This window comes from Megalops cyprinoides, chromosome 7 (genome assembly GCF_013368585.1).
Source record: "Megalops cyprinoides isolate fMegCyp1 chromosome 7, fMegCyp1.pri, whole genome shotgun sequence".
Taxonomy (NCBI): domain Eukaryota; kingdom Metazoa; phylum Chordata; class Actinopteri; order Elopiformes; family Megalopidae; genus Megalops; species Megalops cyprinoides.
In genome coordinates this window covers 25,088,423-25,113,275 of record NC_050589.1, presented here as the reverse complement: position 1 = coordinate 25,113,275, position 24,853 = coordinate 25,088,423, and the positions used below count along the sequence as shown (strand labels likewise).

The following is a 24,853-nucleotide window of genomic DNA, read 5'->3' as shown; positions in this document are numbered from 1 at the left end:
CTAACCACACTGTTCTTTCCCTTTATTTAACTAAAAGTCTGCTGTCTGATTTTGACGCAGCCCCCATATACATGTACACCTGTGTATGTTATGGTTGCCTATATGACATCTGTCTTACGCCTTGTCAGATGAACCCTTGCGTTCACTAAGGATGTCCTATATAAATAGATATGAGAACAGCAGAGCACTGCAACGAGGTTGCCATGTGAATGTCAACGAAGGCGTAGTCTGTGCTGACACCTCAAGAGTGCCTTTCTGCGGGCAGAGAGCCTCCGAACAACGTCTTGAGTTCACAAGAAAAGACTGGCATTAGGGAAGCCTTGGGGGTGGGGGGGCTTTTGGTAGTAGTTTTCCTCCGGCAAAGTACAAATATCATTCTTAAGTTACAAAGTTGGCAAAACGAAATGATTTGGCACATGGAAAGAATTACACATTTGCGTGTCTATTGCATCGACAGCAGCTCACGTTTGATTGTTCGGGCTCACCTGAACGGTTCCTGAAAGTATAATGAGGGCATTATTTCGAATCACCCACAGTAAACCTCTAACTCTCGAATTAAAACGTAAAGTATGGGGTTTGGAGCAATTTCGAGTGAACCGTAATTTCTTGGAAAAAAAAAATGTAATTGGGTTCAGCAATCCATTATCTGACTGAAAGGGGAACAATGGCCTGTCCTGAATAATGTGATTACCCATTAGCAATAAGACACCACGCCACACACAATAATAAAGCCAATAAAAGGAAAATGATGTCCCACTGCAAAAATAGATATTCAATTACTGCTTCTTTCTAACACGTTCATTGCTTCTGACAGGATTGTCAAATCTCTTCAAAAAGGGTAGGTTTGATTTGAAATCTATTTAAGAGAAGGCACGTAGGGTGGGTTAGTGAGAAAATAAAACCAAGTGAAAGTGATTGGTTGGACGTACCTTGCATTTATGAGTCTGTCTTGCAAGTGGCTGTGGCGTGGTGTGTGTCCTGCTAAACGCTTTCCTTGGGGCTCTGAATTACTCATTGAATTTTCCTTAAAATTTTAAATGCATTTCAAGGTCAAATGAGATATGCATGTTAAACAATAATTGTAACGTACTGATATTTTTAAGAGAACAGCCTTAGGTATCATATGACATAACTAACTTATTTTAGCGTTGTCTTTCTGCTGTATGAAGGCAGATATGTGACAGTTTTGTGCATAATGCAAAATCCTGAATGCAGTCAGACCAGCAAAGGGGCTCTCACTGTTGTCCTACCGCCAAAACCAAGGATAAACTAAAATGAAAAAAGGAAGTCCTTCATTAGTAGTAATGTAGAAATGGATCCTTGCGGCTTTATAAGCAAGTGATTCAGTCAATATAAGCAACGAATCCAGGGCTTGTGCTCCCATTCAAGTATGACATTCAGAAGGGAAGATTTTTAACAGATCCTCGATCTATGCTCCTTTAACAAAAAGCTCAACATCCGTGTGAAATCGCAACAGTAGTTTATATTGGTAACCTTGAAAGGTAATCGACTAAAGAATATAAGCTATGTGCATAGACACATTGTCAAACCAGATGACTTTCACCTTGTGTAAGGTGATGACCAGATGCTGAAGAGGATCTAGAGCTCCACCTTCTGGTCAGAAGTAAACAAAACATGAGCGCCATCTCCTGTGTATTGCGTCAATGTGCCTGACGGGGATGAAAACGCGGCTATTTCTCACTATGAACAGCGGAGATGTGTTCACTGAAAACATAGCGACGCCACTCTCCATTCATAACTTTACCTGGTGCGTTTTTGGAATGCGAAGAGAGTCTCTGTTGTCAGAAAACTCGGTTCCACCTTAAGAATCATATGGGAGACTCTTAAAGAGGACAGCAATTGCAGATGAATTAGATCACCATTTCTCATTGTGTTCACGTGTCATAGACACAGGACGGGCTTTAAGTCCGTGTCCTCATATTCCATGCCTCACCTGGGTGTGTTAGTCATGAGCGGATTTTTGACAGGAAAGGGCTTCCTTTTCTCCATGACATTTAAATAAGTCACCAGGGAGCTGAAGCGAAAGTGCGCCTTTCACTTGAAGTTTGTGCAGTCTGTCTACAAAGCCTGTCTCTGTTCAGCCCACCTTCCACTTAATACACCAGAGCACTGTCACAGGCTAGCAACAGCATGGGGCTGCTCCTGTTCGAGGCAGTAAGAAAGAGACAAAGAGAGAAAACAAACATGAATACGTGCTGTGGATAACTGAAGAGATGCTGTTGTTTAGGCAAAACATATGAATATGTAAAAATCTGTTTTGAAGTTTAAAGGAATTTGAAGGAATCGTTAATGGTGAAATGCAAATAAGCATCAAACAACTGTAAGTAAATAGCAAAGGGTCAGAAATATGAAGCAAAGGGTCAGAGATGTATAGCCATGCAGCAAGTTGTTTTCCGATCAGGGTGATCGTACTGCCCAGAGGGAAAGTAGTGCTTGCATAATCCAATCATAAACTAGTCAATACTAGAGGAGATAGTCTTCTGAGTGGATTTAAATTCAATAACAAAAAGTACAGCATTTGGATGAAGAAAATGTAGGGAGAGATCTCTGAAGCTGAAAAACGACATGCTTACTACGATACACCAGCACCGTTCCTGCGCTGGAGTGTACCTATTCACCTTTGAGGAGTAAAATACATTACTCTTAATTGTTGCAGTAAAAGAACACTGACCCTCCTGCTACAGCATAGAGGGTCTTCCTGAGTCAGAACATCCTGGAGCACCTTGCAGCTCCCCAGTCTCGGTGCCACATGTCATTAGAGCACTGATGCATTACCACCTCAATATCTATAGCTGTGAAGTTATTATTAGTTATTATTGAAACAAGACCCTGAAGAGGAACAGGTCTAAATCCCACTTGTGTACAGTTATTGCGTTATTTACCAAGAGGAGCAATTCTCCCAGAGGGGGTGTAGAGAGCAGAGTATGCTTGAATAATCCACACAACTGGCTCTGTGGAAAATGAAAGTCGTAAACGCTGAGCTAAATGTACTGTGAAATGTAATGAAGCCGCGATCTCGCGAAAATTGAATTAAAAATGTCCGACGGTTTTTAAACAGGCTGAGGGTTAAATTTGAACCCGGCTAAATATACGAATAAATTATCATCAGAACATTAAGAGCAGGATGCTGCTACACAAGCAGCTGGTCTGCGGGGCGTACACATTGCTTTTTAAATGAAAATAACTGGAGGGGATACGCGTGGGTCTGTCTCCCTGCTTCTTTTAATCCTCTCTCTATCCCCTTCTCTCACTCTCACTCTCTCCTGTTTTTCCTCCTCTCCTGTCTCTTCCTTATTCTCTCTCCGTCACTTATCTTCTCTCTCTGTCTCCGTCCTCCCTCTCTCATCCTCTTCCTCATCCTTACTGTCTTTTGCATTCTCTCTCTCTCTCTCTCTCTCCCTCTCTCCCTCAGGTATACTTCAAGCGGGACGGGGAGGTGATTGAGGTGATCCCCTACAGCCAGGGCGGGGGTGAGGGCGGGAGTTTGGCTGGGGTTAGGGGCCCCAGGCCGCTGATCAGCCGTGACCTGGACGACACCAAGCTGCGGAAGTCTCTGTCCCTCCTGGATGTGGACGGCAAGCCGGCCCGGCTGTACACAGAGAGCCCTGCCCGCGGCTACACGGCCAGGTTGGAGCCCAGCCCCGCCACCGAGACCATCCCGGAGACGGTGGTGAGCCGCGAGTTCCCACGCTGGGTGCAGAGCAGCGACCCGCTCTACTACTTCCACAACACGCTCGTCCCACTGAAGAACGGCACCTCCGAGGTGCGGGCCATGCTCACCTGGACTCTCAACCCCCAGCTGGACAACGACGCCCTGTTTAGTTGCGAGGTCAAGCACCCCGCACTCTCCATGCCCATGCAAGCCGAGGTCACGCTGGGTGAGTGCGATGCTACCCTCCTTCAGCCCCTCCCATGATGTCACATGACTCAGCCACATCTTTTCATCCTCTCCGACACCCGATAGAGCCATGCCCATCCCTTCCCTTCATCATTTGTCACATGACCAAGCTGTGCCCCTCCTTCCCCTCCCACACCTGTTAGATGACCAATCTGTACCTATTCCTCCTCTCCCACGTCTGTCACTTGACAAAGCTACGCCCATCGTTCCCCTCTCACAGTTCCCACAACCCAACTACAGATTTTCTGCCCATCCACATATCCCACTACAAATCCATGCCCTTTCTTCCTCTTTAACACTACTCACATTACCCAGCCACACCCCACTCCAGGCCTGTCCTATGATGCAGCCACACTTGCACAGGCACAGATAACACTTTGGACAATGTTGACGGCATGTGATGCATAATCGTGCCACAGATGAGCTGTTTGTGAGCTCAGTGTGGAATGCAAATTGTGTGTGACTGATATGCCAATTCATATAGCAAGTTGGTGTTAGATTGAGTTAACTCAGAGCAGTTATTGGGAAAGTCAACTTGAATTAGAGAGCTAACAGGAGAGCACTGTGTAGAGTAATTAAGCTTTTGAATGATGGCCTCTTTGTCGCCATCTGTTGGCTGAAAGTAACACAACATGGGGCTGCAATTGGTATTCTCCCCCATTCACATCTGCGCCTCTGGCTTCATTATAACCGTACACTGACCTTTGTGCGGCTCGTGTGGGCGAATAGCAGGTATTTCTTCTGCTGTCATTAAGTGCACAGTGTTTTGGCAGCACAGAGAGAGTACAGTTATCCGACGCTGGGGTTTCTGTGGACAATCAGAGGCAGAGAGTGTAGTTTTAAAACCGCACTGTAAGAACGGGCATTACAAGGGCAGTAACAAAAGTCTGTGACAAACACTGAGGCTGAAGGGTAAAGCGAGAGTTCGAGAGGACAAAGATGCCCTCTAGGAGATTCAATTAACACTTCAAAGCTCCCGCATTGACACGTCATCGCACCCACGAGGAGAATGGGAATGTTAAGCGTAGTCCGATGAGATCTGGAGAACCTTGTCCCCCTGCTGAGAGGAAAGTAACACTGCAGGGTATATGAGCCGAAGAAGCAAAAATAACTGTTTTGAGGTTCTGTGTGCTCGTCTCCAGATTCAGTCAAAAGTCCAAGCTGTCTTTATATTTACATTTCATTTATTCATTTGGCAGACGCTTTTATCTAAAGCGACTTACAAGTGACGTACAATACAACACAAGCGAAAACTTCTTAAGAGCCAGTAAGAGCCATGCCCTCCCCCATGCCATACGTCCCAGTGGCAGTGAATATCTCTACCAAACTGCAGAACCACGCTGCCTGTCCCATCGAGTGGGCTTTGCAGGGTAATCTGCTTAAATCCAGGGGATGTGAGAAAAGAGGGAAAAAAGCACACGACAACAACGACAACAACAAACACAGCAAATAAATGGGTGTGCAGAACAGCCCAGAAAAAGGGATTAGCTGACTGCAGGTGAGCAGTTGTTTTGTATAACCGGCAGCCTGGCTGTGCAAACAGACGCTTCGACGTGTCGTCCAACTATAAACCTCCCTCATTGTCTGCTACAGGCTTCGTCGCTCTGGCAGAGCCTGCCTAATTTATTATTAGCTGCCTTCTTCAAAAAGCTGGACATGTTTTTTTTTCTTTTTTTGCTGTTACCTAGATATGCAGAACGGCGCGAGGAAATGCAAGCATTTCGGAAATGTGCATGTGTCGCTTTTAATTGGAGCTCATTAAAATTCAGATTGTTTGGCATGAAAAAAACCTTGAGCCTTCTGCAGCCAGAATGAGGTGGACTGATGAGAGGGGCAGAGCTGGGGGGGGGGGGGGTGTACTGGGTGCTAAATGGAATGCCTTGGACAGTCACAGGGTAAATTTCAAATTAATTAGAGGTCAAAATAACTACTCTCAAACATGCACCACATACTCAGCTGAATGCCGCGTGGTCCTTTTATGGTGTGAGGATGACTCAGAATGCTATTGGTCTCTGATGTGGATGGAAATGGCAGACTACTCCCAGTTGTATCTGGATGCTTTTTTCCTCCTTCTAAAATGTGTTTTCTGACAGCTTGGAAAGCCACATTTAGGTATATTACCAACTCTAACTGTACAAGAGAATGGATCAATAATGTAGGATGGCACACATTCTGCATAGTAACTTACTGTTGCACACACAAAACAGGTTTACAATCACTTATCACTTATTTTCCATTACCACTAAGTAGTGTAAAGTCAGAAACCATATCTCTGCAGGGAATTCATTTGTCACATTTCTCACTTTATATTCCTAGCATGTATCCCTTTTAACTATGTGTTTTACAATTGTAATAACTTTCTTTTATGAAACACCTGAGGTTATGTGCAAGGGAGGACATTTGCTTTCTGCAGTAAATAGTTTTTACAACATTCTCTTTTGAGTCTTCAGATATTTCACATATATAAGGGATGGGCAAAATAATGGAAACACCAAACAATATATGAATATTTATTAACTAATAAGGAGCTGGGCTGTCCTTGGCCTTCAGAACAGCTTCTGTCCTCTTCTCTCTTTGTTGGAATGCTGTTACACAAGTTTTGAATTGTCTTTAGCGTGATGTTGGACTATTTTTCGAGAGGAAAAGCCTCCAGTTTCTGTGAGAGATGTAGGAGGTGGAAATTCTGTCCACATTCTACATTCCAGAACTTCCCATAAGGGTTCATTGATGTTCGGATATGGTGATCTGGGAGGCTATGCAAAGTGTTTGACTTCGTCCTCGTTTTCATGAAACCACTTCTGAATCCATTCAACAGTGTGTTTATGAGAACACTTTGAGAAAACGCTTTGCACAGTAGGGTGCACCTGGTCATCTAAAATTGATTTGTATTCCTTGGCCATAATTCTACCATGCAGAGTCAAAACCAGACCAAATGGCTCCCACAAGGTAGGTTGCCTGGACTGTAACAGATCCACTCTATGTTTAACATTTGGGAACAGGCAATGTGGGTTGACAGCTTTCTCAAAACATAAACCTGTCAGAATGTAGGAAAAAGAGAAAAAGATAACTCATTAGATAATATTATTTATTTCCACTGCTCAGAAATCCAGGTTTTGCACTCATTACACCAGGTCATGCATTATTGAGCATTGGTCTTGGTTAAAAGCAGTTTTCCAACAACAGGCCTACAATAAATATAAGCTTTCTGTTCCCTTCATACAGTTTTTGTTGCAGCTGGGTCGTGGAGTAGAGTCGGTTCTGTGGGAGTTTTTGAGGCTGCTGTTTTGTGGGGTTTTGTTGTAACTATCCTGTTAAGTGTTCATCCGTCTCTGACTGTGAACTTCAGCTTGCAGCCATTGTTCCTCTTTCCTGATGCAGTTTTTCCTTGTTTGAAATATGGTGTCATGATTTTCAACATTGTTCCACCTCAACACATTCAACAACTCTGCTGTTTATGTGACTGATGCACCTGCAATTCGAGTCCCAACTGTTTGACCTCTTTCAAAATCGGTTAGATCTCCCGTTTCACTTTAGAAACTCATGTTGTCGTGTGTTGACTTTAAAATATCTTTTATAGCAGAAAAATGGTGGTGATTGGTAAATTAGTGTTTACAATATCGTGTAAGATGTGTAGGCACCTTATTAATTGTGATTTAGTTACTTCAAAATACAAGTTATTTTTCATTTGGTGTTTCCATTATTTTGTCTATTCACGTATTTTTTAACTTCAGTAAACCCTGTGACATTAACTTTTACATGAGTAAAACACTATTGTGCATTCAGGATATTGAAGCAGGTGGTGTATTTACAGATAAATGTTTAATTGATTTGGTATTGCGACATGAGGCCAATGTTGTATTGCAGTCACTGAATCACTGAATATTCATGAGAGCTGTGTGGCTTGTTATACAAATAGAGTACAGTGTGAGAGGGGCCTGTGAGGCCACTCCCATAATGCACTGCCTTCTGTGTCTGGAAAGTAAACTCTGCATTTGGAATTCATGAATTTTACAGTATCTCAATAATTAAATTCAGCTGTATCCCCCCCCCCCCCCCCCCGCCCCTCACACACCCGCACTCGCCCGCACTCATACACATACAGACACACACAAACACACAGGCACACACATATACTCACACAAATATACACACTCACATTTATATGCAAGTTACCACACATGCACACCATATGTTGTACTTATTCATATATATGTGCAGTCACACACAAACACTCACACATATGCACATAACCACACACACACACTAACTCATACTTATGCCCACCTGCATGCACAAACACACAGACACACACACACACTTACATATGCAGTATGTCATTAAGACAAACCGAAGTGGCAAACATTATCATTGTATGTTCAGGTACCAAAATAATCCAGCTACTATCTCATCTACCCCTGACCAAACGGAAAATATAATAAATATATAAATAAAGAGAAAATTGAGAGCCACATGCTTTGAGCATGGATGTGTTGCCTGCTGTTGTCTCCCACCTGTCTCCTGTTCCGCTGTTTGCTGTCTGAGCAGGGCAGATTTTGGGGTGATATGCGGAAAATGTTGCAGAGCTGTGACTGGAATGCTAACTGTAAGGATTTGTCTGCAGAGGTCCTTGAATGGGTGTGTGCAGCTGTGGAGTGGGTCAGTGCCCTCTCATCAAACCAGACTGACCTCCCCTTGACGCTCTCCATCTTCACCGCACACACATACACTCGCTGTCTGTGCTATCACTCTTCCTCTCAGTTTTACACTTTGTCTGGTTTGGAGGTTTGGACTTATCGATTCATGTCTGATAAAGGTCTTAACTTCACTGTTTGGAATCAGCAGTTTCCTCTGTCTCACCCCTCTATGGGGTGACTTTCAATGTCTGAGGTGCAGTCTAACAGCAACACTGGCTACGACAACATTTCGCGCAATCCGCAAAGACATTTGAAGTTCAGAAGTTTTTTTCCCCTCACTTCACATTAAAGTGAGAAATAAAATCATAATCCATACAGAGCTTATTCAGGGGAACAGAATTGTTACCTCGGACTAACGGCTCAGTGCTTAATTAAAGTAGCTGCGGTTGGCCATTTGGGATTTGACTGATGAGTTAAGCATGGGTTAAGTAGGTCTGAACTCAGACCTCATCAAATGAATTGTACACAGAAAGCGTTCTCATGATTATAATTGTCCCCTGTACAAAATTAGAAATAAGAGGAGCCTGTTGTGCTCTAAATGCATCTGGTTCTTATCCCGTGGACCTGCTCTTAGGCAGCTTCACTGATTGAGTACAACAAGACATTACCATGTGTGCATCATGTGTTTCTCACAGCATGTAAATACTTGTTACGAAGGGATCCCCATTCGCTCTCTTTAGCCCCAGTGCATCTACATCCTCAGCGTTCCCTGTAAATCCATGCACGGTCCATTTGAACGTTTCAACTCACAATATTATGTTCCCATAAGGGTGAATTTAATCAGGCAGTTGCTATCACAGTCACAACTGTAGGCTGGTCGTATGTTGCAGTACAAAAGCAACTCCCTACATGGAGTGTGGACAGATTTGGTCCAGGGAGGGTGCTGTTCAGTCCTTAACGTTATTTCAGTCTTCTCTCATGGGAAAACAAAATGTGGATTTTTCCATTGCACTCAATGATATAGACACCACTCTGCACTTTCAAAAAAAAAAAAAGGATACGATCATTTCTCTGCACACAGCATTTTGACCCAGGGACCAAATTAAATCCATCTGGGAGATTCATCCGTGACAGGCAAGGGAATTAATTCTCAGAACGTTCTTATCACTCTGGCGCCACGCTCTGCTGTTTCTTCCTGTAATGAGTATCTATCTAATGTAGTTCCTTGTTTCACTGGGGGAATACACTCCCCCAGTCTCCTGTGCTTTGGATTAAAGAGAGACTGCTTGTTCCAGCCATAACTGACAGTAAACGTGTTCATTTCAGCGGAAGTAAATCTTGTGCACGTCATTGGGTTTGGTTAGTAGCTGCCCTTATTTGGGCCAAATGACACAGTTTCCATTTTATAAGTCATCCATTTATGCAGCTGAATATTCACTAAAGCAGTTCAGGTTATTAACCAGAGTACAACAGTGCCACCACACACAGGATTTGAACTGGCAGCAGGATCAGTTCTGTAACCACTATGTCTCACTATCAGTCCAAGTGTAACTGTTTTATTCTGTTCCCCCCAGCGGCCCCCAAAGGCCCCAGGCTCTCCATGACCCCCACCAGAGCAAAGGTAGGGGACACAGTTCGCATCACCGTCCAAGGCTTCCAGGTAGGAGCAGTTGGGGTAAGTGCATGGGGGACGGTTTTGAAACCAGAGGCCTGCATCCAGTGTGGGATGAGAGGAGATGGGGTATGCGCAGTCAAGCCTGTTTTAACACCCGAAGTTCCCCTTCTCTCAGAGTAAGAAAGGCATGCTATGGGCCTGTGAGGGCTGTGACCAGCTTCCTGTAGTCAAACGGAGCAGGCCGGAAGTTGCCGCTAACTCCGGCAGGCAGGTGTTGCATTTGTAGAAGCGTCTACAGAAAGCATCGCCCTGTGTTGTCTCTCCCCACTCGTCAGTGCAGTGAGGACCTGAGCTGTGAATCAGGATCCCCTGAATCAGGGTTTGTTTATTTATGCCCTCTGTGGTGTTTAGGATTCTTTTTTTTAAATGCAGAGTGGATCTTATTAGGTAAACGTGTCTTTGTGTTTGCCATAAGCTGTTTCCTGTCAGGCAGGCAGGAATCATGACTGCAGAAATGTTTGGTCTGCTCCGAGGAGACGTCAAGCAAGGAGATTGTATTTGCTGTGTTAGTGTCAGCTCCATTTCCAAAAAAAAAAAAAAGACAGAAAACACACAAGCCTCCAAAAGGAGAGGGTGCTTGTGACCCTCCTAACAGTAATGACTTGGCTGCAGTCCCAGGTAAAGCCAGCCAGGGGAGGAAAGGATAAGTCTAATCCTGCTATAACAATGATGGTACAGGATTGAAAATTGTGTTATTTTCCCATCTGTGTATGAGGAAGCGCAGGGAAGAATGAGGGAGAAATGAGTTCTTTCTTTCTTTGTTTTTGGTCATTAAAGAAATGAAATCTGTGCAAGAGGCCTGATCCAATGCCTTGGGACTGGTGCTGTTGATCCAGCAGATGCACTCACAAATATCTCAGGCCAGACTCTGCATATCTGAAATCTCTGCAGTGTTGAGAATGGTCATTAACAACAGGCTTGACTGCAATATGCAGTTACTTAAGATTGCTGCATCCATATCCTAAACAATACTTTTATTATAAATAAGTAAATAATCTCTCTTATCCCTTACTGGACCATAGCCCTGGATTTTCAAATTTGTAGAGTGGTTTGACCACTAACTTTAGTTCTAGCTTGTTTGTTTTCATTGATATGCCAAAATAAAATGCCCTAAACTGTTATGAGCATTCTACAGTTTGAATTGTTTTCTTTTCTTTTTTTAAATTAGGGCAGATCTCTAATTGCATCCATAAAGTCACACAATCTTTATGCCTTTTGGTGGTTTCTGATTTTTACCCAGTGTGCCAGAGGGTAAAACAGGGAGCGTATTGGCTAAGAGTTGATACAGCCATTTGATTCTGGGTGTTTAAAAAAGGTTCAGGAGACTGCCCAGTACTTTCCTCTCTTCCAATATCGGACCATCAACAGAAAATGAGCTCTTCTGGGAACGTGAACTGGCCACAGTCCGAATGCCACAGGCTGGTTTTGGACTGCCTTCCCCCATATTAAACACATTGGAAATCATTTCCAGGAGACATTTCAAACTTAACAAAGCAGGAAAGTGAACACAGAGTAATGCGTCACATTACATTCTCTCTGTGGCCTTGTAATTATGTAAGAATTCTCTGCAAGTGCCACGTAAGTATACCTTTTTACATGGTACTCACTGTATGAAAACCGATACATATGTAATGCTACAGACACAATAAGACTATAATTTCATCTTATCATGACCTTTCCCACAATCCATCAGTGAGATTTCCACATGCTCCTTCTCGTGGCGCTTCTTGAGATAAATGATACACCTTTCCTGGTTTATTCACACTTAGCAGAGAATAAGCAGATATTCTTCACCCAGTTATGAAGCATCCATTTGTTTTTGTGATCTCTTATTCCCTTGGAATGATATTTTATCATTACAGCTCATATCTCCTTCGTCCATAACCTTTACCAGTTTGCTGAATTTTGTGTGTCTTTATAATGACTTAATCTAGGAGGTGTTGTGGTATGTGGAATATTGGGTTGTAAAATAAATCAGTTGTCCACACAGAGTCTTCTAAAAACGTACTGTCATGGTATGGACATGAATCTGTGGATCCACATATATTTAGCCATTTCACACATACATGAATAAGTATAATAACCACAAGGCTTTGTGAATCTTTTGTTCTTTTTGTACATGTGATTAAATATGTTCTATGTTGCTGTTATAGCTGTCTACAGTGGCTGCTGTATAAGTGTAGTTATATCACCATTGGCAACCGAAGCTGAAGTGACACATTTCTCTACTTAACTAGGAACACTTGCTCTTCGCTCCTAAAAATGGATACAGAATGAAAACAGTGAAGTGCAGACTATTACCACATATACCCATTACTTATTCTATACTTATTCCATTTTTTAATGGGAAGGATATCTTTGGCTCTGTATTCTTCCTTAGAGGTTCTTAGAAATACTGAAATGCCAAAGAGGCTTTGCTCCACCCAGTCATATTTTAGGGCTAAATTTAACATGGAAACCTAGGGGTATGGCAAGTTAGTTTCCAAAAAAATCTGACATTAAGGGAGCTGAAAGCTCCAGCAAAAGGATATTCATTAGCAGGTTTCACCTACATTGTGATAAAAAAAATAGCTTCATTCTCACAGGTGTCCTGATACATACAGTATTTAAAAAATGAAGTAACTCATCTGATCTTTTGTAAATTTGCTCTGAAGAGGTTAGCTGGGTCAGGGATGTATTAGAGGACTACACAACGCAGGCACACGTGTTACAAGAGCTGAGTAATGCTCATTACCTCTAAGTTAGAGCCATCTCTTTCATGGCTCTGAGCTGTCCTTTGGTGGTCTTGGTCTGATTGTGTGGTCTTGCCGAACCGCCCCCCCCCCCCACCCCTGGTCGCTCCATCTCTCCAGAACGAGGTATTTCCTGAGCCCCTCTTCACCTGGACCCGGGTCGGGGGTCGCCTGCTGGATGGAAGCGCAGAGCGGGACGGGAAGGAGCTAGTGCTGGAGAGGGTGCCAGCTGAGCTCAATGGATCCATGTACCGCTGCACGGCCCAGAATCCTCTGGGCTCCACGGACACTCACACGCGGCTCATCGTCTTTGGTGAGTGTTTCTGTGCATTTGTATGCATGTGCGTGCGTGTGTGCATGCGTACACATGCGTGTGGACATATCCAGTGAATTTCTGAGCAACGGTGGAAAAATGACGAATAGTGGATACATTATGCACCAGGAGGAGATGGTTATTAACTGTGTTTGCTTTTGGCTGATGTGCAAAGAGCTCTCACTCTGAAAAGGGGTTTCCAAAATGAAGTAGGAATTAATTGCATTGAATTTTAGTGGACATTTGTTTCAGACTGACTGTATGCTTAATAACTGAGAGTGTGGTATTAAATTACAATCTATAAAATCAGCACACAGCCAGAAACAGGTTTGTAATTTATCTGTGTAAGTGTATATGAAGTGGGGGGGGGGGGGTATATTACCTGCCTGTTAAGTGTTAAAATGGGATGCAGTTAAAATGGGAAAACTGTACCCACCTACTCGATTGAAATGTACAGTTTCACTTTGACTGGGTCAAAATAATAGTAATATTATCATTAATGTATTTAATTCCCTTTTAATAATAATGAGTTTTGCACTCATTGCTTTTTTCTAAGTTGGTGTGTAGTATATAACTAATTGATAGTTGTATGACATGACACATTCCCTGCCCTGAGAGTTTAAAAGATAAAATGTTTCAAAATCAAAAAATTCAAAATTTATACATTATACAAAGACAAGATTTTTTTACTTTGTCTGTTGAGGAGGGTTTTTGCGTTTTATAACAAAATGCTTTTACTGAGTATTTTGCCCTTGAATACAATCACTGTGTCACATAGATAAACAGCCTCACTGACTCATTCTGAGTCATTAAAGTCAGTGAGGTATTTCAGCCACTTTGCCATGTAGCCCGCGTCCCAGCGCCATTGCAGTGGTACGCAACACACCTGGTACAATCGATTAGCTGGTGTACTGGAATGGAAAGCTCGGACAACACAGACATCCTCTCCATTCTGATTTCATTCTGTTCTCGGTCGGCAGAAATGAACAAACCGAGACACCACGTTGTCCTGTCTCACACCTCCACCGTTGCAGAAGGGATATATATGTCATAATAAATGCGTTCAAAAAAGACTGCTGGGTATCATTTGCTATGGGCCGAATCGAGCAACTTTCAAGCAAAGATACCATGTCACACGCACACCACTCTACAGAGCAGTGCTTGGTCTGTCCAATCTGTGAACAGCTCTTTCACCCAGAATGAACTGCTGCCCTCTGCTTCCAGGCAGCCGGCCACCACAGGGGCGTTTTGGATTCATTTTTTTTTCCTTGCTTGGCAGACACCTTCATTCAGAACCACTTAAAAAGCCTTCATTTATATGTATTACCCCATTTATTAAGCTAGATATTTACTGAAGACTTACAGTAGTACGCTCCCAACCTAGGAATCAAACCCGATGCCTGATTACAAGCCCACTTCCTCAACCTCAGATCTCCAATATGCTTTTGAGAACTAATCCTCTCTTTTTTTCTTTTCACAGAAAACCCTAGCATGAGGAAAGGTGCACAGAGTCAAATCAGTAAGTAAACCTGCCTTGCTTGTGATCCCACACAGGGTTAAAGATCTTTACCAAATGCAGCCTGGCATGTATTATGAAGTATTCTGCTGCTAGTCTTTGTTTGCTTAGCAGATGCCTTTATTCAGGTTGATTCATGTCTCATTTAAGGCCAGCTCTCCAACCACCTCTCTATACTGTCATGGAAACCATGCAGCAATCAAAACAACGTTACACATAGGTCATTCAGTGTAGGAGTGACATTGAAATGAAAAGGAAATGAAACGTTTAACCTGTGTGTTGTGCTGTCATCTAGCCTGTGGAGTGCAGGCATAGGGGTGTCATTGACGTGATTCTTGGACCGTTCATGCGGTCAGTGAAAGCCGGAGCAATTTGACAGGACTCCTCAAGCACATGGTAGTGGAACATTAAAACGCTGTTTGCAGCGAGCGTCTGTGTTAACATAACTACCTCCTCAGGGACCGAAAACCTTTATTCAGTCTCCAGTCCCTGTTTCAGTGCTAATTTACAGAGACTAACAGAGCTTGTCCAGTGCTTTCCTAACTGTTGTATCAATAAGGGAAAGGTGGGCACCAGAGAGCTCAAAGTGTACCCCTCGCTGCACGGGGAATCACACGTCGATAATCCAAAGCAGTCGCACATTACCCTGTCGCTATTGGCCGGCTGTTTTGTAAGCAGCCTGTACAGAACTGATGGATTGTCCAAGCATGCTGAACAGGAGCGCATACAAGCGGCTCCTCTCCACGGACGTCAATTTGAATATGCAAATTGTGTGGCCGGTCGTCGGAGCAGGTGCGCCCGGCACAGACAGAATCGGGTCAACGCGAGTGGCCCATCTCGAGCCAGCCGCAGGCACTTTGTATGCAAGTCAAATCGGTTGTAGAACAAGGTTGAAGGAGCGCTTATTCAATGTCCGCCCTCGCTCCTCCCTGCATGGCACACTTATTCAATGCCCCCCCCCCCCCCCCCCCCCCCCCTCAGTCCCACATCAAACAATCCGGTGTCATTCTGTACTGTTACAACCATGTGCTTGTGTAATCACACACTGCTTAACGTGGTATTTTAGTGTAATGCCATGTCCAAAATAAAACATAATCAATCCTGTGTGAATCAATGGAGTACAGGTCCAACATTGACCATCCTCCAGCTTAGCTTGCACCTGTCACATAGCTTACATTTTTCAATTTTAAATCTTTCACCCAGGGCTGTTTAATATTTAATGATGCAATTCAAATGCATTGCCTTCAAGGGCTCAAGAGTAGTGCCCCTCAGGATCTGATCACACAACCCTCTGGTCACAAGGTTAGAGGAATTTATCTCTGAATGTATGACTTGGTCATGCATTGAAGCACTTGACTTAGCTTTACCGGAGAGCGAGTCAGCATCCGTTTGGTTACATTGCTCAAGTCTTCACCTCTTGACTTGCTTTCCTGTGTGTGTTGATGTGTAAAAGCACCAATTTACACATCACCAATTCGGCTGAATGTGAGTAACAAGTCATGAAAATGTTAATGCATCCTAAGATATTATCCATGCTATCCAGAAGATCATTTTCTCAAGGTGCCTTTTGGAAATATACGACAGGACAAAGAGAATGGCAGTGACGTCTCAATAAATTCTGCTGCTTGTCGCTGATATTGGTGTGATTTATAGTCCCGGTGTAGTTTAGTCTTAGGTATTTATATGGACTTTTCTGTAATGGCAGTCAGTATTGTTGCTTTCAGGAAGGATGAGTGGTTGTCAGTGATCCTCCCTGTCCTGGACGGACGTAGTAAAACGTATGTGTGTGTGCGTGCGTGTGTGTGTGTGTGTGTGTGTGTGTGTGTTTGTGTGTTTACCCGTTCCAGTGTGCTGACTGTGTGCGTGTTTCTGTCGTCCTTGTAGATGCAGCATCCTGTAACGGCATTAGAGGACTGACAGTGATGGCGATGATCCTCACAGTGACTCTAGAGGTGACGTGAGCTCCAAAGGTGGCGGAGCACTCCCAGGCCTTTTTCAGACGCCCGCCAGCCCCTCTGTCTGTCCGTCCGTCTGTCTGTCTGCCGGGACGCAGCACGAACCCCAGAGAGCCCTCCACTTCCTGATTTTTTTTTTTTTTTTTTTGTAAAATGCAGAAGAAAGAACAATAGGAAGATAAATGATTTAAAGAAATGAGTAATCAAAGCCCCTTTCATTCATGCCCACATTCTCAGTCCTTGCTCACTTGTCCCACCTGTTTATCAATAGGTATCGCTTCTGTTCAAAAAAAGTTAAATAGAAAAACATCTTGAGTTTTTTTTTTTTTTTTAATCATAATATTTTTCTTGTACAGAAGTTTTCTTTTTCTTTTTCTTACGATTTCCCTGAAGTGCTGTGGGCTGGCCCACAATGTCACCTACTTCCATGCAGTTACATGTCTGTCCTCCTTGTACACTATGCAGATGTCAGTAGGCACAAGGCATATGTTTGAAAACATTGTCATAGTAACATACCGTTGTCTTGGTTTTTTGTTGTTCTGTTTTGTTTTGTTTTTGTTTTTTTTTTTTTCATTTTTAAGTAATTCATGATTGGGATTTCCAAGATGACTATACTCAAAACTGTGATGTGTTATTTTCCAGGTAGAGAAGCAGAAAAGTCCCTTTTTAAATGTATTTTGTGTACATCCTTGTAAATACAAATGGATATAAAGGTCCAGGTTAGGAAATGGAGAAGCAAACTGAAATTGCCTCACGATTCAAAGCTACGGATTTTATTTCTTGTGCTGTTTAAACAAAATCGATATAGGTTAAAAAATAAACACAGAAAACTGTAGCTTTTGTCCTTATAATTTCATGTGTTTAATACCTCATATCTGTACAACTGGTTTATATCAGGAAATAAGAGTCACAGTTATACATTTGTGGGTTGTGGTGCAAATACAAAAACTCTCGTACTTGTTCAACTCATTGAAGTTTGCCAACACTTTGCCTGTCAGATGTATTGAAAGAGATTTCCATTAAGTGCTGTTGGGTTTTTTTGGTCTGTTTTAATATCAGAAGTATTTGCACCATGTTAAATGTATTACACAACATACCGAATGGTACTATTTTTAAAAATTTGACATGTCCACCATCGCATACAATCATGTCACTATCTCACTGGGTCCAGATAAACAGCTCTGTCAAAGTACAATCAGCTTTTCGTATACAAAGGGTGTTTCCTTTTTCTTCTGCATTTAAACTTGGCCTCCCAGGAATAATGAAATAGCTCCTATACTGATTCTGTAATTCCATAACATAAGGAACTATTACATCACATCACGGACAAGGTTACAACACAATATTCACAATCGAGCAAAGAAGCCTCTTTGACAGACTGATACAATTGAACTGGAGCATTTGAAATGAAGCATTTCTGAAACTAAACATCGTGCACAGTACTATAAATAAAGATTTAAAACCCCATTCTCATCAAGTCCATTACTCTTAGAGACCGGTATTATTTCCATGTGATTCAATTTGATATGTTTACTATGTGTACTCATTGGTTCGTTCTGAACAGGTAACAGATACTCAGAAAACACACATTCTTGTTGCTTTTTATTGTTATTTGTAGAATTTAAAGTGTACCTACATAGGGTGATATAAATGTAAGGGCAGATGAATTTGTGTTGTAAAAATTAACATTCTTATACAGACTGAATTTTTGGGAACAAGAATTTGGATGGCTGTGGAATATGGAAGAAAGAGCTGGCTCTGTGGGTAGAATCTGTCAGAGCTTTGTGTTCAGGACCACAAATAGGCCCCATCATTTGGTTATGGATATTACAATCTATCAAAAGTACAGAGCACAGACCGAAGGGGAAATACAGTCCTCCACTTTTGCAGTATGTTCTTCATTTTGACCAGCAAATTTACAAGCAGTGCTGTCCATTACCTTTGTGAATGCAGCAGTGGGAAGATTCATGAAAAATGTATATAACAAAAATGTGACTATATACATCTCTGTGTCATCAATAATAATTGCAGTCATACAGCTTATATTCAAAATGTATGTTCATAGGCAAAGAGAGGAGAAGTGCTCTCTTCTTTGACTAGTACATATTCTGCTTGGGGTACCTTCTGCCCTTGACAGCAGATCTAAGATCACCTTGTCCACACCTAATCCTAATCCTAACCATACAGTGTAACATTTTGATTTGTATGCAGGATCAGTTGCTAAGGGCAGAGAAGCGCCGCCATCTTTGTCTTGCTGTGCTCTAAAGCGCATGAGGGGTAGGCGGCACAAAAGCCCCTCCTCTGTGTGCAGCAGTAAATTATTCAGAATAAACTGGGCCTCTTGCCTTAGGTTCCCTGTATCCAGTTGGGATAATTTGATATCTTATGGTCCTGTAGTGTCTATATCAGAAAGATGCTGTTCAAACATTTATCTGTGACCTCTTTTCCAAGGGTTATTGTGTTGTTGTCATACTAATTCTTTGCAATGGCTGTGACCATAGTCTGGTTAAAGGCCATTGTCTGTGATGTGAGTTACTGAATGACTACTTGGCTGCAGGTGGGGATGGCATTACACCTCTTGACTGTGAGATGCATGCACTGCTTTCGAACCTATGACAATATAAACTTCAAACAGCCACTGTTTTGCTAACGTAGGATGAGTCAGAAGCCTCTTCTAACACATTTCTAACGTAGCATCTGAAAGTATTATGTATAGTATTAAATAATGATTTTTTTTTTTTGCCCATAGCTTTCCAGATATTCAAAATACAATGCTAGAAGGTAAATACATATATAAAATGCTATTAATATATAATGCTAAAAGTATATAGTGATATTCTCACTTCCCCTAAATATATGATATTTAGATTTATAAAGAATTGTATCAAACTGGATCATATTCATTGGTGAGAAGGCCATTGAATAAAGTATGCGGCATGGCTGGGGAACTTGCACTGTAATTTTGGCTATGCAAACATCATATGCAAATACCCGAATCCTGGTCATTAGATCTTTCATAATAGTGTGCGTCCACATTTCCTACTCCTCCAGCAAACTACAGTCACAGTGTCCTATAATTATGCGTTTGCACTCCAGTGAAGGAGACTTCAATCATTTCTATCAGACCTAAGAAATCATAGATATAATTTCATTTGAAGAGGAGTATAGACTCCTGACAAATGGTCCATAATAGCCTCACTTTTACATCCTTTCAAGTGCAATACAAAAAGAACAGTTGTCCCTACTTTCCATTTAAAAACAATCACAGAACTGAAGAGTTTGTGTAGTGGTTGTAAAGCATTACAAAGTATTTGAGAGCATTATAAACAGCAGAGGAGAACAACTATGGTTGTTGTTTTTTTTTTCAGAATATCTTTGCTGTAGATGGAATGTGACCTAGGCTCCGCCTTTCAGAACGAGGGATGCAAATGATTAAACGAAAGTGGTAATCCTTCAGGTACGTGGTTTAGAATTATCCCCTGTGGAGAGACGAAGGTCACGCTCACACACACACACGGATCCACACACCCAAAGGATCAGGATACTGCAAAGCACAGGAGAGGCAAATAACATGGGTTACTAATGGTAGAAAGCAGGAGAACGTAAAGCATAGAGAATAGCCATTACCATGCAACTCTCCGAAGCTCCAGGCTTGCGAATGTCAGCAGCAGAAGATCTCCTGGGTGTTTGGTTTGATGTGCAGCTCGTGGGGAAGCTGGCTCTTTCTGTGGCTGCTGTACTACTCATTTCCTGGGCTTATAAATTTTACAGCTCCAGGGGCCAAGCCATTCACCAGAGTACATCGGGTCAATCTAATGGGAAGGTCCTCCAGCAGACATGCTCTCCAACAGCTCTGGGCACGTGTATCAACTGCAAAGCAGACCTGCGACCAACAAAGAAACGCTCACCTGAAGACTGTGAGGGGGAAAGTGCGGAAGCTGCGGAGCCCTCTGAGAGGCAGAATGTGGAACATTCACCTGAACATTTCGGGAATGAGAGTTTGGGACCTCACAATCACTCACCTGAAAGTTTTGAGAGAGAGACCCTGGGAGACGATAAACACCGCCCCCCTGATCATTTTGAGAAGACACTGGAGGCCCACAAACACTCCCCTGAGATTTCCTTGAGTGTAAGTGTGGAACACGTTGAATGCTCACCTGAAAATCCTGAGAATGAGTTTTATCTTCATGGCATATGTGACACAAGGATATATGCAAAGGTGTGTTCAAAGAACACCAACTACACAGAGCAGCGGGACACTGAGGTGAACCAGCCGTCTGCAGCGGCAGATAAAAGCCCAGAGACAGCTCTGAAAGCATTGAATTTGAATATGAATCACGAGGAGTCAGAGGAAAATTCTAGTAGTTGCACTTTGAGTGCTCAGGTCCAGTCACCACTTCCTTTGAATGAATCAGGCCAAATGAGCCCAACAGGCCAGCGTTCCCTCAGCATGCTGAGGAAGTTTGAGCCAAGCGCTGGGGTCAGCCGAGAGCTGAGGCAAGACCTGGAGCACCCGGGGACCTTCTCCAGCTTCCAGTCCAAAGTGGAGATCACGGTGGAGGACGGTGACCTTTTACTGGACAGACCAGGGGATACACCGGTCGAGGTGCGGAGCAAGATCTACGATTATTACGCCGAGTCTTCTTCCCAGTCCATATCAGACAATGCAGTGTATGCCACCAGTGTCTCGAGTCCGATCGCAAGGCGGTATGATGACAGCCCGCCGCAGGACTCACAGCTGATTGGATTAAGTGGAAGACTGGCAAGGGGAGGAGACAGCTGTGGTGGCAGCCGTGGCGCTGAGCCCTTAGTCCTGAGGTCCTGCACTTCACCTCTGTTAATGCGAGACCTCATCCTCCCTCAAGACCCAGGGCTCCCCGGTGAGGATTCACACTCTTCGATCACTGCGGAGCCTGCTTCTGTCGATACACTCAAGCTCACAGAGAATGAAGGCTGTCTGCAGATGGCACAGAGCACAGAGATTCCCTTCCTGAGATTTGGAGCCTCAACCCCAGGGAGCAGCAAGCTGGGCTCTAGAACCCCTTCATCTGAGGATCTGTGCCCCAGCTCTGCCAGTCTAGCATACAATCCCATGATCCTCAGTGAGTCAACAGCTGGAGTAAACTTTTCACAAACACCAGTGGAGAACATTGACAGCTCAGAACTGGAAAGCCTACTGGGTCAGCTGGACTTAAGCAACTGCTTGCAAGCACTTAGCCTAGCCAGAGAGCACAGCCATGCTGCTCTCGAAGAGGCTGCCCTGAAAGTCATGTCCGATAACTACCTGCAGGTCCTCCGAGACCCGCGACTGTACGGTAGGCTGAAAGCCACCGACAGGGATCTAATCCAGAAGCAACGAATGAGGGGAAAGCGGTACTTAATGGTGGCTGATATGGATCCCCAGGACTGGATGAGGGCTGAGTCTGCCACTCAGGCAGATGAGTCCAGAACCTCCAGTGGGCTGTACTGTTATGATGACTACAAGGACAACTGGTGTGTCAGGTGTTCCCTCCCTAAAGAGGTGGTTTCCATGGGCTGTGCCATGTGCACAATGGATAACTACCTCTTTGTCGTTGTCGGGTGCCAAGGTACCGACGGCCACATCGAGCCCTCGAGGAAAGTGTTCTGCTACAACCCGGCAACAGACATCTGGAAAGAGATCTGCCCCATGAATGAAGCTAGGCCCCTGTGCAAACTGGTGGCCCTGCAGGGCTACATCTATGCCATCGGAGGCGAGTGCCTTTACACTGTCGAACGCTACGACCCGCGGGCGGACAGGTGGACCTTCGTCGCACCCCTGCCCAATGACACCTTCGCGGTGGCCCATCGCGCCACCGCCTGCAACGGGGAGCTCTTCGTGTCAGGTGGCACCTTGAGGTACACACTGCTCCGCTACAACCCCAAGACAGACACGTGGAAGCAGAGCGTGATCACCGGGAACAAGGAGAGGACAACTGCAATGGTGGCAGTGAGGAACTTCCTGTACCGTTTTGATGTCAATCCTTTGCTGGGCATCAGTGTGTATCGGTACCACACCATGGCCCGGCTTTGGTACGAGTGCTGCTCAAAGCGCTTGCCCTACTGCTCCACATTCCAGTGTACCGTCATGGACGATGTCATCTACTGCATCAACAGGCAGTTCACCATGAGATTGCTGGCAGATGAAGTATCCCCTGTCTTTGTTGCGGAAGACGTAAAAGTCCTCTCCGAGGCAAAGGGAGTTTTGTTCCCTTTCACCCTGGTGCTTCCTGATAAGGAAACCATCCAGACCAGCGTGTGAGCAAGGTTGGTGTGACAGGAGCGTGCTGATACACCAAGGGGGATACAAAACAAAGGTTACATTTACTTAACAAAGTTTATTTAAAGGTTCAAGGTTTAATTTTAATACACCTAAATCTAGGGGCCTATACTAATACTCTCGTGCAGTGATAGAGAAATTATTTGTGGTTGTTTAATAAGTTAGCCATATGCTGTAGATGAGTACTGCTTTGGTGATCACTCTGGAGAGATTTCAGGTTTCTCTCTATGGCTCTATAAAACATACAAAAAAGTAATTTAATAATAAAGTACAGATTATATTTTTGGTATATTGGTATATACCAAATATTTGGTGTATATATTGGTAGGAGATTTCACAAATATAGCAAGCTGAATTATAAATACTTCCCCTTTAGCCTCAACTGTTTCGTACAGATAACATTAAATACATTTAGATACATATATCGTACAATTACATGGAAGGGCAATACTAACTCTAGGTAACTTACTGGCAATCCTCGCGAACGAAGGTATCGGCGAAGCTCAATACAGACGTTTGTTTGCATTTTGTAAACAACTTTAAAACAGCACACTGTTCCTTAATAAGAACAACAAAAGGCAAATTATCTATTGTAAAATGAAAGATCTGGGAAAGTAACGTTTCCCTTATAGCATAATAGTAAATGTATACAGATCTCAATAATATACCGATAAAAATACATAATCTAAAACCACTGACACTGACAGGATAATTTTGCCAGTTATGACCATTTTGAGATTTATCACTGAAAACACACACCCCTCTGTTGTTGCTACGATCCTGACTCAGAGAGTCAGCGTTTTTTTTTTTTTTTTTGTTAAATCCTATCCGCTGCATAGGGCTCAACTTCTGACATCCCCTCTGGTCTCCACGGAAACCATGGCAGTGCGGAGATAAAGAGCAGCCTTTAAACTCACACACCATTCGGGAAGGACAGCACATTTGCAGGAATACAATTATTCACCGCGAGAGCACAGATAATTAAACTGTGGGCACAGCCTACGTGGTTCAGAAATAGCTGGACGGACTTTAAATGGTTAGTCTAACATCTTAAACCTGAACCACACCAGATTTTACTACGGTTTAAGCACCGGAAAATAAAAAGCCTACGAAGTCGAGCATTATTGTCCCGTGAGTACGGCGCCACCTAGTGCTTACGTAGGGGGCTTTCTGACATACCAGAGATACAAGCTGCCCTTTGTCGCTTTGTTTAATTAGTGAACCCAGAAACTAAGATTACGCAGTTAAACGGAATCAGTAAATCAACTGGCCATGCAAAGCATCCATTTACATATCAACCATCTGAAAGAGGTTGACAGCTGTTTGGCAAACTGCTTAGCCTAGAGTTACCACACGTCCATATCAGGGAATTGGGATTAATTTTATCCAATTAACATTTTTATTTACAGTGGTCAGTTGCATTAGAATACTCACTGTAAGTAGCTGTGTGTTATAGAATTGACTGTACTATGCTAATTTTGTTTGTTTTTCTTGTGTCTTCTAATTCTGTGTAGGGGTCACCCTGTATAATACATTTATTTGAAAATTATCAAAATTCAAATATATAATTATTCTCAGGGCAGGAAAAGAGGAAGAAAACGAGAGGGAGAGGGTGAGATTGAGAGAGAGAGAGAGAGAGAGAGAGAGAGAGAGAGCATAGAGGCTAAGATGGCAGATGAAGAAACATGGTTCTTTGGTATTGGAAAACCAAATAGATTGGGGTGAAACAGGCCCATTTTGCTTGATTTATTAATCTTTCACAGCTTGTGCCGCTGCACTTCAGAGAGACATTCTGCTTGACCCTAAAGGCA

The 24,853-nt window shown here is 43.2% G+C and overlaps 2 protein-coding genes across 3 annotated transcripts in view; both read left to right on the top strand.

Moving 5' to 3' along the window:
- Window positions 1–16,899, top strand: part of LOC118780772 (immunoglobulin superfamily member 21-like) — a 176,052-nt gene extending 159,153 nt beyond the window's left edge. Inside the window, exons 6-10 of one of the 2 annotated variants that reach the window (XM_036533454.1) lie at window positions 3,434–3,899; window positions 10,128–10,213; window positions 13,081–13,273; window positions 14,754–14,792; window positions 16,674–16,899. In XM_036533454.1, the coding sequence (XP_036389347.1) occupies window positions 3,434–3,899; window positions 10,128–10,213; window positions 13,081–13,273; window positions 14,754–14,792; window positions 16,674–16,750 (861 nt within the window). In that variant the 3' untranslated portion in view covers window positions 16,751–16,899. Of the gene's footprint in view, window positions 1–3,433; window positions 3,900–10,127; window positions 10,229–13,080; window positions 13,274–14,753; window positions 14,793–16,673 lie in introns of both variants that reach the window. The other variant, XM_036533453.1, reaches the window with a different exon arrangement.
- A 3,503-nt stretch (window positions 16,900–20,402) lies between these two features.
- LOC118780384 (kelch domain-containing protein 7A-like) lies at window positions 20,403–23,024 on the top strand. Its single transcript, XM_036532833.1, has one exon. It carries the CDS (start codon window positions 20,403–20,405, stop codon window positions 23,022–23,024), a length of 2,622 nt encoding a protein of 873 aa, XP_036388726.1.
- The last annotated feature ends 1,829 nt before the right edge of the window (window positions 23,025–24,853 follow it).